This window comes from Hippichthys cyanospilos, chromosome 17 (genome assembly GCF_059441005.1).
Source record: "Hippichthys cyanospilos isolate Australia breed blue-spotted pipefish chromosome 17, RoL_Hcya_1.0, whole genome shotgun sequence".
Lineage (NCBI taxonomy): Eukaryota > Metazoa > Chordata > Actinopteri > Syngnathiformes > Syngnathidae > Hippichthys > Hippichthys cyanospilos.
The window spans coordinates 7,415,682-7,432,734 of record NC_142385.1 but is presented as its reverse complement, the minus strand read 5'-3'; the positions used below and the strand labels follow the sequence as shown (position 1 = coordinate 7,432,734).

The following is a 17,053-nucleotide window of genomic DNA, read 5'->3' as shown; positions in this document are numbered from 1 at the left end:
AATCTATGAGCACAACTCGTTGGGGGAAAAAAACGATTGTTCGGCAATGACGTGGTAATGTGAAATACTGGATGTTGTTCCACAGGGCTGTATTCTAGAACCCTTGATTTTTGTTTCTAAGCATATTCTGTGTCAAAAATTACTTGTACCTTTCATACATCTATAAATAATACAAAACGAATACATTTCTGATGACATCCTAAACTGAAATGTTAGTTCATTCACTGACGTTGACAGAACCTTACTTTGGGAGTCATTTTTTACGTATCAACTTTCAAATAAGGGAACGTCGTCAAGAGGCTACAATATGGCCAAATCGGCAGGAAAGATTTAATTGTCATCTTGTTGAGCAAGTGCAGTTTTGTGACAGCGACAGGCTCGATACCAGAGCTTTTCCAGTTATCATCACAATCAACGAAATGGCAGCTTGACAGGTCATGTCGCCAACAGTTACACATTTTATGCAAATGCGCATGCAGGTGCGTGATTATGCAACAACGCGACTTACAAAGCGGTGCCAAAAAAAGTGTGTGGCTGGGAGCTGTTCTTAATTATCCTGCTGTTGTTTATTTAAGCCTCCAAAAAGGGCCCATAAAGAAAAGCTGGTTGAATGCTAAGCTGAATGTAGAAGTTTTCTATAGCTTTTTATTAGGCTCTCGTGTCCTCCTGTTGTCTCCACCTTGTCTTGTATTGTAAAGGCTTTTAAAAGAATCGTAAAACCTGGCTGCAAACAAATGGGCACCAGCAAGTTGGCAGCAACTTGAGTAGAACCCAAGACACTAACAGGATCCCCCCCCCCCCCCCCCCCCCCCCCCAGGGAGATGTAATGGAAATAATGCAGAGTAACACCATCCTAGAATTTGTATTCACTGTATAGCCTGTATTAGTCATATTTTCATCGTTTGCTCCAGTTTATAATGTGAATTTATCCCGTCCTTTTATTTCATATCCAAGTTAAAGCATTGAAAGAAGACACTAGGGAGCTGAAATTTCACCCAGATGGTGACACAATATCAATGTGGCACAACCACTTTGTTGACACACTACTAGGAGTGTGCCATCCCTTGACTAATGCTAACCCTACTGCAAGAATTATGCAGAAGAAATGATTGATGAATTATCAAAATACTGCACAAGAGTGGAATATGGTTATGATTGCGCACAATTTAAAAAATAAATGGAAAACGCTGTAATGCTCTAGCAGGTTATATTCATGATTTATCTTTGATGAGTATAGGAACGAGGAAGAGCTTGGTGTAAATAATGCACTATATAATACTTCATAGAATGAAAAGAATAGAGCACAAAATCAACAAGGTAGTACCCGATAAGTTTATACTTCATCCTACCCCTTTTTGAATGTGTACTATATAGGTAAAGTACAGTATGCATTTCTTTCTGATGACTTTTGACTACTTTGTTCTCTTTTTGTGTTATTGTCATTTTTGTAGTTTTTGTAGTTTGTAGTTTGGGATTGTTTTTTGTGATTTGGGGTTATTTGGGAGGTATTTTTCAAGCTATGTTAATTCTTTTGTATTGTCCCTATTTGTTTTCCCTTAAGTCTGTCCTCATTAGCGTGATTTGTTTCCACCTGTTTGTATACCTGCCCTCCTCGTGACATCCAATCAGCTTCCTATGCCTTTTTGATCCTCTCCAGCTGTTTAGTGTTTCCTCGTTAAGTGTGAAGTTTATTTAAGTCCCCGGTTTGCATTCAGTTAATTGTCGGGTCATTGTCAATGTCACTGCATTTTTTCGGTCCCTTGTTCTGCTACATCCTTGTCGCAGTTACCCTGTGAGTTTGGTTTCTGTTTCGAGTTGTTACTTTTTACATTTTTGTTCCAGTTTGTCCTGCCTCAGTTTCGTGTCCAATCTTTATTTTTGAGCAATTCAATCTCATAGTTTCCCTGCTTTTTGGGTCCACTACTTTCATTTGTATCACCCAGCATGTCAGATCATGACAATTAATGATGTTTTGTTTTATGTTATGTATTTTATTCTATTCTTCTTCCCCACAAGTAGAAGTTATTTAAGTAACTATGTTTTTTTGCTATTCATTTTATACATGTTCAAATTTGAAAAAAAATAAAATGTTTTTTTTTTTTCAATTAAAAAATAAACATCTTTACAGTTGCGTTACAAAATAACATAAGGACCCCCGAGGTCACTTTTATACAAGAATACAAATCAAGGCGCTCCAAAAAGCTCAAGTTGACAGGATGCTGCAACTGTCCTGCTGATGTTAAAATGTTGTTTGACCTGTGAGGATGTTTTTGATTGAAATACATTTCGCTGAAATGCTGAAAATCCACATAATTTCCTTTTTATAATGGTCTTCTCAAGTCTGTTCCTCTATATAGAATAAGTCACACACAGGGCAAAAAAAAAAAAATTTGTAGTGACGAGATGTAATTTTGGGTCCAATTCCAAATGAAATGACCGAGCGGTTTGACGCGATTTGGCCGTGTCACCGGCGCTGTAGTGGTGCGCAGGGCGGACTCCATTCCCCCTGCGTGTCTGTTTCTCGATGTGATTGACTGGTGAGCAATCCAGCGTGGAGCCTGCCTTTCTCCCGTATTCAGCTGGGATCGGATCCAGTTCACCCGTGACCCTCAACAGGATAAGCTCTAGAAAATGGATGGATGGATGCTTCCCATGTATTCCCCTGACAAGGATATCACAATTTGGAGAGGGTTCATGCTCCTAACTTGGGATCATTGATTTGGAAAGATTCTTTCCCTTTTAATATTGTGATCTATATGGATTATTTTCCATATAGGACCCGAGCATGGCGATAGGGTGAGTGTGTGAATATCAATGGCGTTCCATGCATTTCACACTTACATCTTCAGTGATGGCCAACTCAAATACCCCTGAGAAGCAAACATAGGCGTTACTGGGCGTTGCATCACCTTAATCGTGTACAACACAGGCTATTTTCCGGAGCATTTAAACATCAATCAACCCGCATCAGCAATTAAAACATATCACTATACGTCATAGGTGTGGAACTGCAGTCCTCGAGGGCCGGTATCCTGTATGTTTTCCAGTTTTCTCTTCCCAACGCACCTGATTCACATGATTATCTTATTAGCTTATTAGCAAGCTGATAATGCTTGATCCTAATCATTTGAATCAGGTGTACTTGAGAAAGAGGTTTGGAAAACATGCAGGATACCGGCCCTCGAGGACTGGAGTTCGACACCTGTGTTAAGCGTGATGCTGTCAAAAGTTAAAAATAAAAGGGAATTTAAAATTATTTGTCCTCAAAGTTTTATTAAGACACCAAGAGCAGGCAAATTTGAATTAGATTATACGCTAAAATGCAAATGTCATTTTAATATAAGAACATAATTTTATTTACTATAAATTGAATATGATCGAAGTAAAATGACAACATCTTAAAAATGAAAAAATACATCGACAAAAGGATTGCACTCACATAATCGGCTGTCTCCCACAAAATGCATTCTTCTCTCTTTCCTCAAGAAGACTTCAATGACTTGTTTTTACAGTTTGTCTGTGAGTTTCAGTTCCAACAAGAAATAATTTTCGATCATATGTTTTAACCGGCTTTCAAAAAGGCCAAGAACGACCGTTCTACAGAAGCACAGGATGCAGGCGTTGCCATAGCCAAGCTTGCTTGACCTGCAAAGCGCTACCTCCCATGCTGAATATCCAATCACATCGCGGACATGTCACGGTCAACGTGCGGCTTCCTAGATGGCCTTAAGTCGCCACCTTGTGACCTGATTGGCTGTTGCAGCTGTCTATTACCCTATGTGCCCTTTCACTAACGGCACACATGCGCCTGCAACTGTTGATTCTGAAGGCCTCGGGTAGATTTCATAGACATGTTAGCTGAATTCTGATTGGATGAAAACTCGAACCTAAAACTATAACACTGGAAGGAGCATAAACAAATATATAAAATGACATGAAGAGAACAGAACATGGAGAATAATTATACATGTATACAGTATTTAGGAAAAATAAATTTAAAATTTAATTGACTTTTATTATAATCATGATAATGATGTCAGGTTATGTTAGGCTAGCAGGGAAGGCGTTGCTGGCTCATATATAAAATTTAATTTTTAAACAAAATTTCTGCTTTTGCAATTTGAAAATGGTGTTCTACTGCATGACAATGTCATTTAGAATTCAATGAATGTTCCACCCTTTCTCCCAACCATGTAAATATGCAAAATGAGCCACCGAAACAACCAAATTTCATTCGAGGACCGCCTCACACTGATCTTACACAAGAATTAAAAGAACAAAGCCAGAAGTCCCATTATCGGAATCACTGCTTCATCTCTCGATTTTTCACCGGGGTGAGGATTCCCGACAGATAATGTTGTTCATTTTGATAAGGCCAGTGGAAAAGGCGAATGGGTGGAAAAGGCGAATGGAGGCCCGGGCCGGCGGGCGGAACCATTAACGTAATCTTGCGTGGGATTAATTGTTGTCTGCGTGGGCCAGCGTGCTGCTCCATGCACAAAGCGTCCCCTTCTAATCTGAGCTTTAAAATGTAAAGTGTAATTAAAGACAGCATCTGAACATGGGGGAATACGCCAGGGAGAGAGAGAGCGCCAGAGAGAGAGCTTCCTCTCCCTGACAGGGGACATTAACCTTATGGAGTGCACTGATACTCCACTGTCTTCCCACATTATGTAGTTACCTCCGAGCGCTTTCCCTTTGCCTTCTTACATCACTAGAAGCAATGTTTTTATTTGGACCGCTGCTAAAAATGGATCCGAGATGAGTATTACCAAATCAGCATCCTGGAATAATTGGATTTATAATGCTCAGGGGCTCCCTCTACAGTTGGCAAATCTAATTGAATTTCGAGCCGCTGCGGAAACTACTGCCTAATATACTGTGGTGATTTTTTTTTTTATTTTATTCTTTTTAATATAAAACGAGCTGGTCAATTTGGTGAATTGGATTAAAAAACAAACAGAGAAAATTGCCCTAGCCGAGGTTTTTTTTGTTTTTTTTTTACATGTATCTCACATTTATGCAATTATGTTCTCTGTACATAATATAGATAGATTAAGGTGTTTTTTATTTCTCGTTACAGATAAACTCTGCTAGTGTTGCAAACAAGCTTAGGGTAGAGTCACTGGCAAAATGGATGTTTATGTATTTTTACATAAAAAGTCGCTCAGCTGTTGTGTGTGTGTGTATATATATATATATATATAAATATGTAGTGATGGACAAAAAAAAACCTTTATGTATATTGAATTCCTCTTGACTCATTTTACACCAAATAACACAGACGCTTCATTAAAATTCACTTTTCCATCAGTAAAAATATGCGTAACTAATGAAACGTGTCTATATGTCTATAAAACTTTAAATCCAGTGAAAGGCATAAAACTGTTCATTAAGAAGTCACAATTAAACAATTTAGGCACAAGTTGCTTCATGTTCCAATTAATTTACTCTCAATTAGAAAAAAAATGAATGCCCTGTTCCTGTTAAGGCATTAAAAATATTATAGCATATAAAATTTGAGAACTGCTGCTTACCTTCATCGTACAAATAACACAAACAATACCAAAACACTTCAACATAATTTCAAACTCTTTTTACAACATTACTAAACATCAAAATGCAGCAAAATGATTTTCAGCAGTTATCAGAAAGCATGTTCTAGTGCAAAAAAAATGAAAATGGAAGTTTTGAGCAGGGGTTTTCCGTACAACAAAGGAGATGTGCTGCTGGCTAGTCCGCGAATATTACAGATTGCCAAGGATGACAAGGACGCTATTGTCATCGCTGGCAGGCAGCGCAGGTCGTCACAATGATTTAGCAGCTGCTCTTTTGAAGGTCATATTAGACAGTGTTGCTTCAAGTTAACCCCAGCATGTCACAACAATCACTTTGTGTCTCCTTTGCAGGACTGCGGCACCCACAGCGGCGGAGGCGACGCTGCGCCGGGAGCGTCCACGACATCGCTGCACATTCTCAGCGCCGTGCAGTCCAAAGGGAAACGCTTCAGGTGAAAATCGTCTCAAAAGCAATCAGGCTCGAATATAGCGTTAAACTTTAGACTCCAAACTGATGACGTACAGTATACTTTTCATTTGAGAGCTTTTCCTGTACCTCTGAGCTACGAATAATTATGTAGGTATTACATAGGTAGGTACTCAGCATTTCTAGTTTATTTGACAGTTTAAAACATTTAATAATTATGTTATCATTAGTTATGGGGAAAATTAAGATTCACAAAGCATTTGATGTTTTTTAATCCCCAAGATAGTGCTTTTGTTTAAATATATACACAAGTACAGTGGAAATTTGCTTCTATGACACAACAGTGCCATCTGAGGAATCAAAAAATAATAGTGACTGCTTCATGAAGATTTGTTTGTACATCAATAGTTATTACTCTTGGTGTAATCATAATAGGTAGGGAAAAAAGTGAAACGCTAGGTCATACAAAAAGTCATATTCTGGCAACAAGAAAGCTGTGTCAATTTTGAGAAACTACATATTCCCACAAAGAAAGTTTAGTATTATGATGGAGCAGATTTTTGTGTTCACATACACAGAAAAAAATGAATATCATACATTAGATATTTATATATTCTTTTTGATTTTACACCCAAATTAATTTTGTTCATTACTGAAGACTTAAAGTAGTATTGACGATTTATTTTTATGAAACATTCTCAAGTAATCTAATTTATATGAATGTGCGGAACAGGCACTGTGGAGTAAGCATATGACTAGCATATATTCTTTATCCTCTGTGTAGAACGTTTTTTTGTTCTATGTTAAAAAATACATACATAATCGTAACACAAACATTTTATACATATACTGTATATATATATATATATATATATATATATATATATATATATATATATATATATATATATATATATATATATATATATATATATATATATATATATAGAGAGAGAGAGAGAGAGAGAGATGTGTATATATAGATATATACACATACATAGAATTCTATGATTTGATAATCAAAACATTTATTGCATTTTACTGTATTGTGTTTTTACATTATATCCCTCAAAGGCCTCCATTATTAGACGTTCACGGCTGAAAACAAACTCGTTAAAAAACTGATGAAAAATATAGTAAAAAAAAAATAGCCAATTGTAAAAACCCCTTTGCATGACCATTTCTAAATCACAATTTTGAAACATTACACGATGACTGATTTCATGGCTCGGCTCAGCCTACTGTAGTTTCCATTTTCATGGATTTATAACTTTATAACAAACCGTTTTACCATTTCCCTAACGACATGTTTTTGGGGGGTTGTAAATCATTTTATCTTTGATCAAAAATTAAAATTCCACTATCATTTAAAAAATAAAGCAGCATTTCTCTTTCTTACTTTTCTTTTTTTCTTTCTTGAGTCAACAACATATAGAAAAGCGTAAACAGCCCCCTAGCAGAAAAGACAACGGCGCAGAATTCAAAAACATCAGCTCCATCTTTTGTTTTGCTTTGCATCATACGCCAAAATATTGTGCAAAACGTATCATCTTTGCTCGCTAGCGTGACATGGGGGAGTGTGATGTGACGCTTCCGGGAAGTCAACACAAAAAGCGTCTGACGTGTGTGTGTGTGTTTATTTCTCCCGACTTCTTTTGACACCTAATGACATTCATGTCAGGCGCGTCGTCCCACGAGCGCCGCCAGCACTCACCGCTGGCAAATGACCAGAAATGAGTGACGGTAAATGTCTGCTTTGCACTTGATGTATGGCTCTTGTCCTAATTATGGGCAGCGGCGCAAAGACGGCCGTAAATCCGCCACGTAATGGGATGCAAATAAGACAAGACGCCGCATAAAGCGCCACACGCTTTTTTTCAAGCCGGCGTGATGACTGCAGTTTTGGGCGTGATAAAGCAAGGTCACGCAGGGTGTGTTGCTGATTGGAGGCCGATGCCTGACAGGCAACAAATTCCACGGGGGGGGGGGGGGGGGGGCTATTCACCGCGGTGTCACCCAGGTGTTTCATCCCAAGCGGCGGACGCTCAATCATTTGTTTCTGCTTGTCCGAGTCGGACGAGGCGGAGCTGAATTAGACTCTGATGGATGATTTGGAGACGTTTTCGGCTATTGACCCGAGAAAACGCGGCGCACCGTGAGCCATCCCAGATAAAAAGGCTCATAAAAAGCTGTCAGTTTGACCCAAAGCGTACCTTTTCCATGCTGAGTGAATTTCTTGAGCCATAACAAACGCCTAGCTTTTGCGAGGATATAAATAAGCAGCAGAAAATTTAATAAGCAGGTATCAACAAATCTAAGTGAATGCTTCATATTGCTGTGACAGGAACAGTATACATTTTTTTTCCATATTAAGAGCAAATTAATTGGAACAGTACATAGTAAATTATCCTTTGGTATGATTGGGTGTGTGAATGGATGTTAGTTTTCTTTAGTTTAGTTAGTTTAGTTAGTTATTTGCTGGCAAACAGTTTCACCGCCTACTCCCCGAAAACAGCTGGGATAGACACCAGCAAGCCTGCCACTCTTGTGAGGATAAGCGGCTATAGAAAATGAATGGATTAATGAATTGAAACATCAATCAACGTTTTACTATACTTTTTTGCCAAATGTTTGCATGCTTTTTTGGTTAAATCGGGTGGACAATCCCATTCGTCATATTTCAGTAGTTTTGAAATTTTGCGGATTGTTAAAATGTCACCTGAAATCCCTTAAACTTTTTTTCACTCTTGCAGTATTTTACTCATGAATGGCACAATCCTGGTAGTGTGGTTGTGTCATGTTGAATTTCGACAAGCCATCTGGGTGAAATTTCAACTCCCTAGTGTCTTCTTTCAGTGCTTTCCCTTTGTGGATTTAAAAATTAAAAAAGGCATAATGCGGAAAGACCCGCTGTGAAGGTTTTCTGCATGCCAGACAGATGAGTTGAGTATAACTGCACTTGCCACGGGAACTCGTCGGACATCAAACTATTGCAGTACACATATTTACTTGAATTTTAAATGATTAAACCTTATACAGTAACCGTCCTATGGCTGTGGTCTCACGGAGAGCCGCAGTTATATTCGCGACGCCTGGTGCAACACTAACCTGTTTCATGAGGGAGACAGGGACTCCTACAAGACACGTGGATGGCTCCCGGCACGACCATCGACCAATGGGGGCAGGAGTTGGGCTGCACCAGAGCGTTGTAAATCTCTTACCTAGATTTCTTTGGTAATAAATTGGAATTTCAAGTGTAAACTGATTGTTATCATATTTGGTCAGTTACGGGCTTCCTCACCGCTAATATAACCACGGCTCTCCGTGAAACCACAGCCAAAGGGATGAGAAGGGAAGGGATAACATTACAATTATTTTATGTGTCTTAAATATATAAAGCATAAATACTTTTCACATTCGGGGTGAAGCTACTTCGGGGTTTTTCATTTATCGCGGGGTCAGTTCCGGTTGCCATTAACCACAAAAAATGAGGGATTGCTGGACGTCCATCTTCCCTTCTGTAGACTACTTTAGAGCGCCTCGTTGTGGCATTTCAGAAAAGCCTTTCGACTGTGAGTGTGCCACCAGCGCAGTGTTGTGCGCATCCATGTTTACGTTCCTGGAGATCTCCAAGATGTATTAGTTCCGCTCATTGCTGCCTCCGCTCTATATTTATCCATAATAGTCCCAAATTGTAATATACCAGAAACAACGTAGGACTATTATTCCGAATCAAGCCTTCCCCAATCCACAGTATAAGAAATGCCTCAAGGCACTATTTACGGATATACACATTCATTTTCCAGCAGAATTGCTCCTCTGTATGAAATAGAAAAGGCAGAGCAATCCTGGCTCAAAGTTACAAGAGGTAATAAGTAAAAGCAAGGAACAAAACAACTCTTCTTTATGGTCGTACAAGAGCAACAATTGGGTTCATCTCTTTTGTTCCTCCGCCTTGTAACACATATCCCGGCAGAGAAATCGTCCAGATCAATGAGTGGCCTCGATCAATCGTTTCAAAAGGGAATGAAAAGAATTCCTCTCGACTGGCAAAGTTTGACGGCAGGAACGTAATCGATGCCTAATCGTGGCGCCGCCTGAACGTTATCATGTGGTAATTGAATTTTGAAGTAGTGGCGTGGGCTAATCGATAACTTGATATTTAGTCTCGGGGTGAGTACAAATATGTTTATTGGGAATGTGGCACTTGCCGGTGGTTTGCGCCGTTCAATACAATGCATAAAACAAGTCATCAAATAATAATGCGAGATGAATTCCGCAAGCAGGTTCATACAAGGATTCTTGTTTTGGGGAGTGTACCTATGTTTTGGACTTCCCGGGGGGTCTGCTAACAAAAAAAAAAAAAAGATTGCACAATCGAGGATGTCTGAAGCTAAGATTGATTTTTCCCCCCCCCACTCCAAGAAATGCGCTCACAAAGTTTTGAACATGAACTACTCTTCGACTTCAATGTCCCCTCTGCCAAATTTCAAGCAGAGAGAACAACGACCTTGTTGTTTTGTTTTTAACTTCAACTCGATGAATGTGTTACATGCTGCTAGTGTGCTCGCAACACAAACAAAAGTGCTGGCTGAGAAAAAAAAAAAGAAAAATAAGAAAAATCTACAAAGCGACTTTTGATAAAGCAAGCCGGAAAATGTTTTACCCGGAATTTCAGTTCCTCAAGTCCCATGAGGCGTTCACGGCGGCTCGTTTTAGGTAAATCACACGTATGGCTTCTTTTTATAGCTGTGATAAAGTAGGAGGGAAAAAATACTTGTAAGAAGTTGTCATGTTTAAGTGACTAAGTTGTAAATGTTTAGAATAAAGCTGTACGCTCTTCAAAGAAATGTTATCGATTTGTTTTCTTTTTTGATAATTCAGTATTAAGTTTTGTAATGTACTATCACTTAAAATAAAGACATAGTCCTATGCGAAAGTATTGGAATGGCAATGTCAATTCTATTGATTTTGCTCTGTACTTTAAAATTTAGAGTTTCAGATCAAAAGATGACTATTAGACAAAAATACAGAATTCTATCTATGATGGTAAGCCAATACAGCTCAACACTAGTGATGGCACAAGTTTTGTCTTTCTTTTCTTTTTCTGCAATGAAATACACAGTGAGAATGCGCTGCCTGTCAATCTACTCCATTATAGTAAAACAGCCAAGCATTGTGACAAGGACAGTGACGTTGCTTCAAAATAAACTGTACCATAACAAGTCATGTATAACATCAATGGCCTTAGTTTGCTTTTATTTTGTAGGGTTTTTTTAGAATCATAGTTGTGACTGCGGTCAACTTGATGATCTTCGCATCCCAGAGCATGAGAAGCTTCCAATTATAAACAACACAGTGTTTTGTTTTTTTTCAATGAATCACTTCCTCTTTGCTTCAGGTAAGGAATAGGGCAGAAATAGTTGCTTCTATTTCTGTGTCGGTAAGCGTTTGAGGTTTAATGCGATTTGGTGGTTGGCCCAATAAGCCCAAGGCCTGGTCCCCATTGACCAAAATCCTGAGAAACATGAGGTGGGTTTACAGAACCTGCAATTTCCGGGTGGTCTCCCATCAAAGTCCTAAACAGGACCAACCCTGCTTAGCATCTGAAATCAGTGCATTCTCAGGGTAGTATGGCCTTCAGCTCCATTTTTTTTCAAATGACTGCCCCCCCTCCCCCCAATGTAATGCGATGTCATGCGGTCGACCAAAACCAACCCGGCAGTCAACCAGTTGACCGTGGTCGTCACATTGATGACCCCCGGTCAAGAGTTTCTGAATAAATTAAGCTGAAAGATACCACTTCAATCATCATCAAAGTGTATTCAATCTGTTTTTCAAATGGTTTATTAGACATCATTAATGATTTATGCTAATTAGGGGGTGTTGGGCTGAACAAAATATTTCACGTAAGGGGTGCATCATTGAAAACAAATTAAGCCATAGAAAGGGTTTTTTTTCTTCTTTCCTCCTCACGACCTTCTTGTATGACTTTTCCTGCGGTGCAATGGGCGGCGTGCCCGCCCGCCATGTTGATTTACGAGCATCTGCACACCTGCAAAGCCAGGGACAGCACTTCTCAATCCTCCCTCACCCTCGCACATGACTGCATTATTATGCAAATAAAAGGTGGAACTGATAAATGACATCTGTTTCACATGATTATCACATCCCCGCCATGTTTTTTACGAACATTATAAATTCCGGCCGCCTCGGTTTGGGCGCTTAGCCGAAAGGTCAGTCCAAACAAGGAAGAGATAAAGATTTTACAAGGGATTAGTGAATCCGTGCAGCGGCGCGCCTTATTACGTTAAATCCCTGATATTCATCCACATTGTTGCTTATTCACTTCTAGGAGCAATTCCCTCTCTCTCAGTCCGGCGCTAAGACGCAAGGAGACCAATTTCAGGACGCCGCCCGTTTCCAGGGGGAAGTTGAAGATGCCGTCCGCTCACGTCTACAAGCACCTGCAGGAGGAGGAGCCAAACCAGATGGAGTCTATAAGCAGGTAAAATTGGGTTTTCCTTTGACTTTCTTGAGCAATACAAAATTAATCCGTACTGGAGATGGGATCGTAAGGCAAAATTGTCATATGGTGGACAAAAGAAACATGCGCTAATTAGCTAATGCGTGTAAAATCCCAGGTGAAAACGTCAAAATTGTAAAATTAGTAAAATTAGTACAAAATTAGTACAAAAAAGTACAGTCGGTGCTGCATATATATAATATACATGTATTGTATACAATTAAATAACATAGTAAATACAAAATATATGACGGAAAAATGACATTTTATTTACCTTTGACGGTAAATAAAAGCTAAGCTACTTAGGGCCATAATCCCTAGCAAGAGTAGCCTGGCCTTGCCTGTTTTGTATTTCTTGATTAGCTCCAGCTTTGTTTCCATACTAATCATCTTCTTACTTCTCTTTTTAACATCACTAGCAATCTTGGGACCCATGGCTAACCAACTTGTTTGAATTAAGCACTAAAACACCCAATAAATACGATATTGTAAACACGCACACAAGATCAAGTCTTTAGTATATCGGCATCTTAGTGACACCGTGTCGCCGACTAATAGCAGACCAGCATCTTAGTGAAACCGACCAATAGCAGATCAGCATTTTAGTGACATATGCAGCAACGCATGTAGTGACGTATGAGCGTCCTACGCACGCAGACTGACCGCCAAGTTTGAATTTTGTAAGTGTTGTAAAGTTGGAAAAATGCAATAAAGAATAAAAATAAAATAAAAAACATAGTATTCCGCTTCGCAACGTGAAAATAACGTGAACAAGGGACGCCGTAACCCAGGGCTCCACTGTATTCCCAACTACTTAAAACCTATTACACATTCAATTTTATAACCAGTTAGAAATGTTTACCCTACTTTGGAAACCCTCACCATAGTTTGAAACCCTACTTTAAAACCCTTACCTGAGTTTTTAACCCTTCTCTGAGACCCTAAACCTAATTTTAAACCCTACTTTGAAACATAATCCTCGTTTGAAGCCTACTTAGTAAACCCTACCCCAACAAACCCAGTTTGAAACCTTACTTTGAAATCATAACCCTACTAAAATCTGCCACACACATTTGATTTTATAGCCGTTGATATGGATGTTCACCCTACTTTGAAAGCCTAAACCTGTTTGAAACCACAACCCTGATTTGAAAACAAATTTATGAAAAAAAAATCAATATTAAGGAGAAAAAATGATCGATGGCATTGGGAAAAAAATCGTATTTTACAAAGTCATGGTGCAAGAAACTTGTAATTTATACAAAAAACAATATTTTCATTAAGGAGAAGTTGGTGTTTTACAAGGATATGTTGCGAGAAAATGTAAATATGAGCAAATTTGCTTTTAAGGGACATTATGTAAGATTTCGACCCTTTTTCATTTAGAATGAATAAATCGAATGATCATAAATGTAAAAAACTTGCAAATAAATGTGTTTTTAACGACCTACAGTATGTTGTAAAAATAATTCTATGTCTAGTTATCATTAAATTATATTGCATTATATTGCCTCCGGTGGTTGTCATGTCTGGAGGAGGAGTGTCTATTGCTGCATATACCATAATGCCTCATAAAGCTCCTACGGGTGCATGCACACAATTACACATACTCCCTTAAAGGAGAAAAAAAAATACAATAAACAGTCCTGTCTTTTACAAGTTTATGTTGCAAGGAAGATGTAATTATGAGAAAAATGTTGAGGAAAAACAAAATTCCACAAAAAAAAACATATTTTACAAGGTATTGTTGCAAGAAGTATGTAAATTATGAGAAAAATATTTTAAGGACAGAAAACTACATTTTATGAAAAGCAATATATTGGAAGGTCACGTAGCAAGAAAAACAATTATGAGAAATATTTTAAGGAGGAAAAAAGTAGATTTTACATCAAGTTGGTATTTTGCAAGGACATAATAATATAATTGTGGGCAAAATTATTTTAAGTGGAAAACAACATAAAATTATGAAAATACAGATTTTATAAGAACATGTTGCAAGAAAAACATAATTAGGAGAAAAATTATTTCAAGGAGAAAAAAAGTACATTTTACGAAAAGCTGTATTTTCAAAAGTCATGATGCAAGAGAAAAATCATTTGAGGAAAAAAAAAAATCATTATTTTACAATAAAAACATTGAACAACATCAATAGTTTAATTTGTAACACTAGTTTTGGATAATAATGAGTATTTTTTTTTCTTTTAACACATCTTATCTTGTTCCATCCCATAAACTAACCAGCCCGTTTACCTTTAGGTTCTGTGTGAATTTGAGATTGCGAATATTGGTCAAATTCCTTAAAACCTAGTGGACATGAACTTGAGGTTATTTCGGGTTGTATATCTGAAGCAAGAAAAACATGAAAACCACATTCATAAAAAAAAGCAAATGATCAACGAAGTCAAATCTGTAAGGTCCAGGCAATTAAATCAGATTCTCATTTCCTCGAGAGATAAGACGAATTTGTTTAGTTCAACACTTGCAATCTCATTAGCCTTGCATAATTGCCTCGCGGATCCACCCCATCGAGTGAGCTTAAAGCGACCTCGTTGTGGACATCTGAAAATGAACAAAAGACGCCGGCCGAGTCCATTTTAAACATCTGACGTTGTGGGAATTGATCGTTGAAGCTTTCTTGGTCGCGCAGATGTCAAGTCAGGACAGTCATTGCCTTGTCCTACTTTTTGACACAAGTTAAAGTTGAGCGGCTGTTAAAAGTAAGGGAGGGGTATTCAAAACTGTTTTCCATTTCTGATGGAGTAAAAAAGAAATCCCAGTGACCAAATTCCGACATATGTGTACACGAGGGGTGGGTTTCAATATCAACCTTGATTTTAACGCTTCTGCTGAGCGTAGGAAAAATGAAGCTTCATGAAGCATTTGTGTTGATATTTACTCCTCTAGATGGTGCCCTAGGTTTGAAAATAAACAGGAGCGCGGTGGAAATGTAAGTTTTCCTTGCCTCTTCTACCCTTTCGCTCCCGTTGGGACGACGCGTCCCACAGCTTTTCGAAAAAAATGGCAGTGGGTATAGGAATGGTAGCAATATGATGAAATGACATCATACCGCTTCATTACACAACTACCTACACTTTCTAGTGTCATTTAGCAACTTCACCATACACAACAAGATGGTGCTGAGACAGTTAACAAGGGAGAATGTGTGGTACAATTTCTCGTGAATTATTCATTGAGTACTGCGGAAATATATTTATATGTGCTATATGCAGCTATAGATTACACGAATTAGATTGTATCGTAGACATTTGGTGATCCGTTTCAGTTTTCGGGCACGTTTATTTGAACAAGTATTGTGGTCTATGGGATATACAGTCAAAGTGGTATTTCTTGGTGGAAATGGAAGTGGGAATTTTTTAACTAATTTTCCAATTATCCTAGACCGTGAAGCAAGTAATTTATGCCATAAGTTTTATTAAAAAAAAAAAAAAAAAGTCACTAGTGAAAGGATTTAACCAAGAGTGCCATCTAGAGTAAAAAAGATCAGTGCTTCATGAAGCTTCGTTTGTCCAGTGGTAATTCTTGGTAGAAATGGAAGTGGGAATTTTTTTAACTAATTTTCCAAGTATCCTAGACGTATAAACAAGTAATATATGCCATAAGTTTTAGTATTAAAAATAATAATAATAATGATAATAATCAGTAGTGAAATGATTTAACCAAGAGTGCCATCGAGAGTAAGAAAGATCACGTGCTTCATGAAGCTTCGTTTGTCCATCACTACTTCTTCCTATTGCCGTGGCCAGGATCTTATTCCAAAGAATTTAAGGCTATACCCTGAACTAGAAATGGAAAAATATTTCATGGAACACTTGTGTTATTGTTTTCTCCTCTAGATAGTGCTCTTGGTTTAAAAATAACCACGAGTGTTGTGAAGTGTTTTGAATTTCCCTTGCCTCTTTGAACCATGAGTGCCATCTAGAGTTGTCAAAAAAAATTACAAGTGCTTCATGAAGCTTCGATTGTCCATCATTACCCTGAACTTCTTGAGTCATTCATGGGGAACGTCAATTAACCCTTTCCACTCACATTGACTCCAATCGTCAATTCATTGAAATATCTTTTTCAATTGATTTTGGACATTCTGGAGAAGGCGAAAGATAACGCGGAAACATGTCAGGTAAAACCTCTTAGAAATGTGAAGATTTTAGAGTTTTGCTTTTGAATTTTACAGTTTTAAAGCCTTGTCACTGTCTGATAAAGAAGACAACGGATCATTTTGAAAAGAGCTTCCAACAGAGGTTCCAAGCTAGAATATGTTTGATTTATGGAAACAAAATAAGTATAAAAGCATTCTGCTAAATGTTTAGAAAATTAGACGTGCTAATTGTCAAATTTGAAGCAGGTTATATGATACAAAACTGGTCACCTCGCACGATGGAGCACAATATCATGGACCTCCACAATCATTTCCTCCTAAACAAGCCTGAGAGCAGTGAATTATTTTTGCTTTTACTTATTCGGCAAAGCAAGGTTTTGGTATCGGGAAGTGCTTTTTGGCATGTCACTCAGACAGGAGCCTAA

General features: G+C 38.1%; 1 protein-coding gene across 4 annotated transcripts in view; it reads left to right on the top strand.

Moving 5' to 3' along the window:
- nrg3b (neuregulin 3b) overlaps nt 1-17,053 on the top strand; it is a 237,034-nt gene that overhangs the window by 216,613 nt on the left and 3,368 nt on the right. For all 4 annotated transcript variants that reach the window (XM_088439939.1, XM_088439938.1, XM_088439935.1 and 1 more), the window contains exons 7-8: nt 5,910-6,010; nt 12,341-12,493. In XM_088439939.1, coding sequence (XP_088296065.1) covers nt 5,910-6,010; nt 12,341-12,493 — 254 coding nt within the window. The remainder of the gene's footprint in view (nt 1-5,909; nt 6,011-12,340; nt 12,494-17,053) is intronic.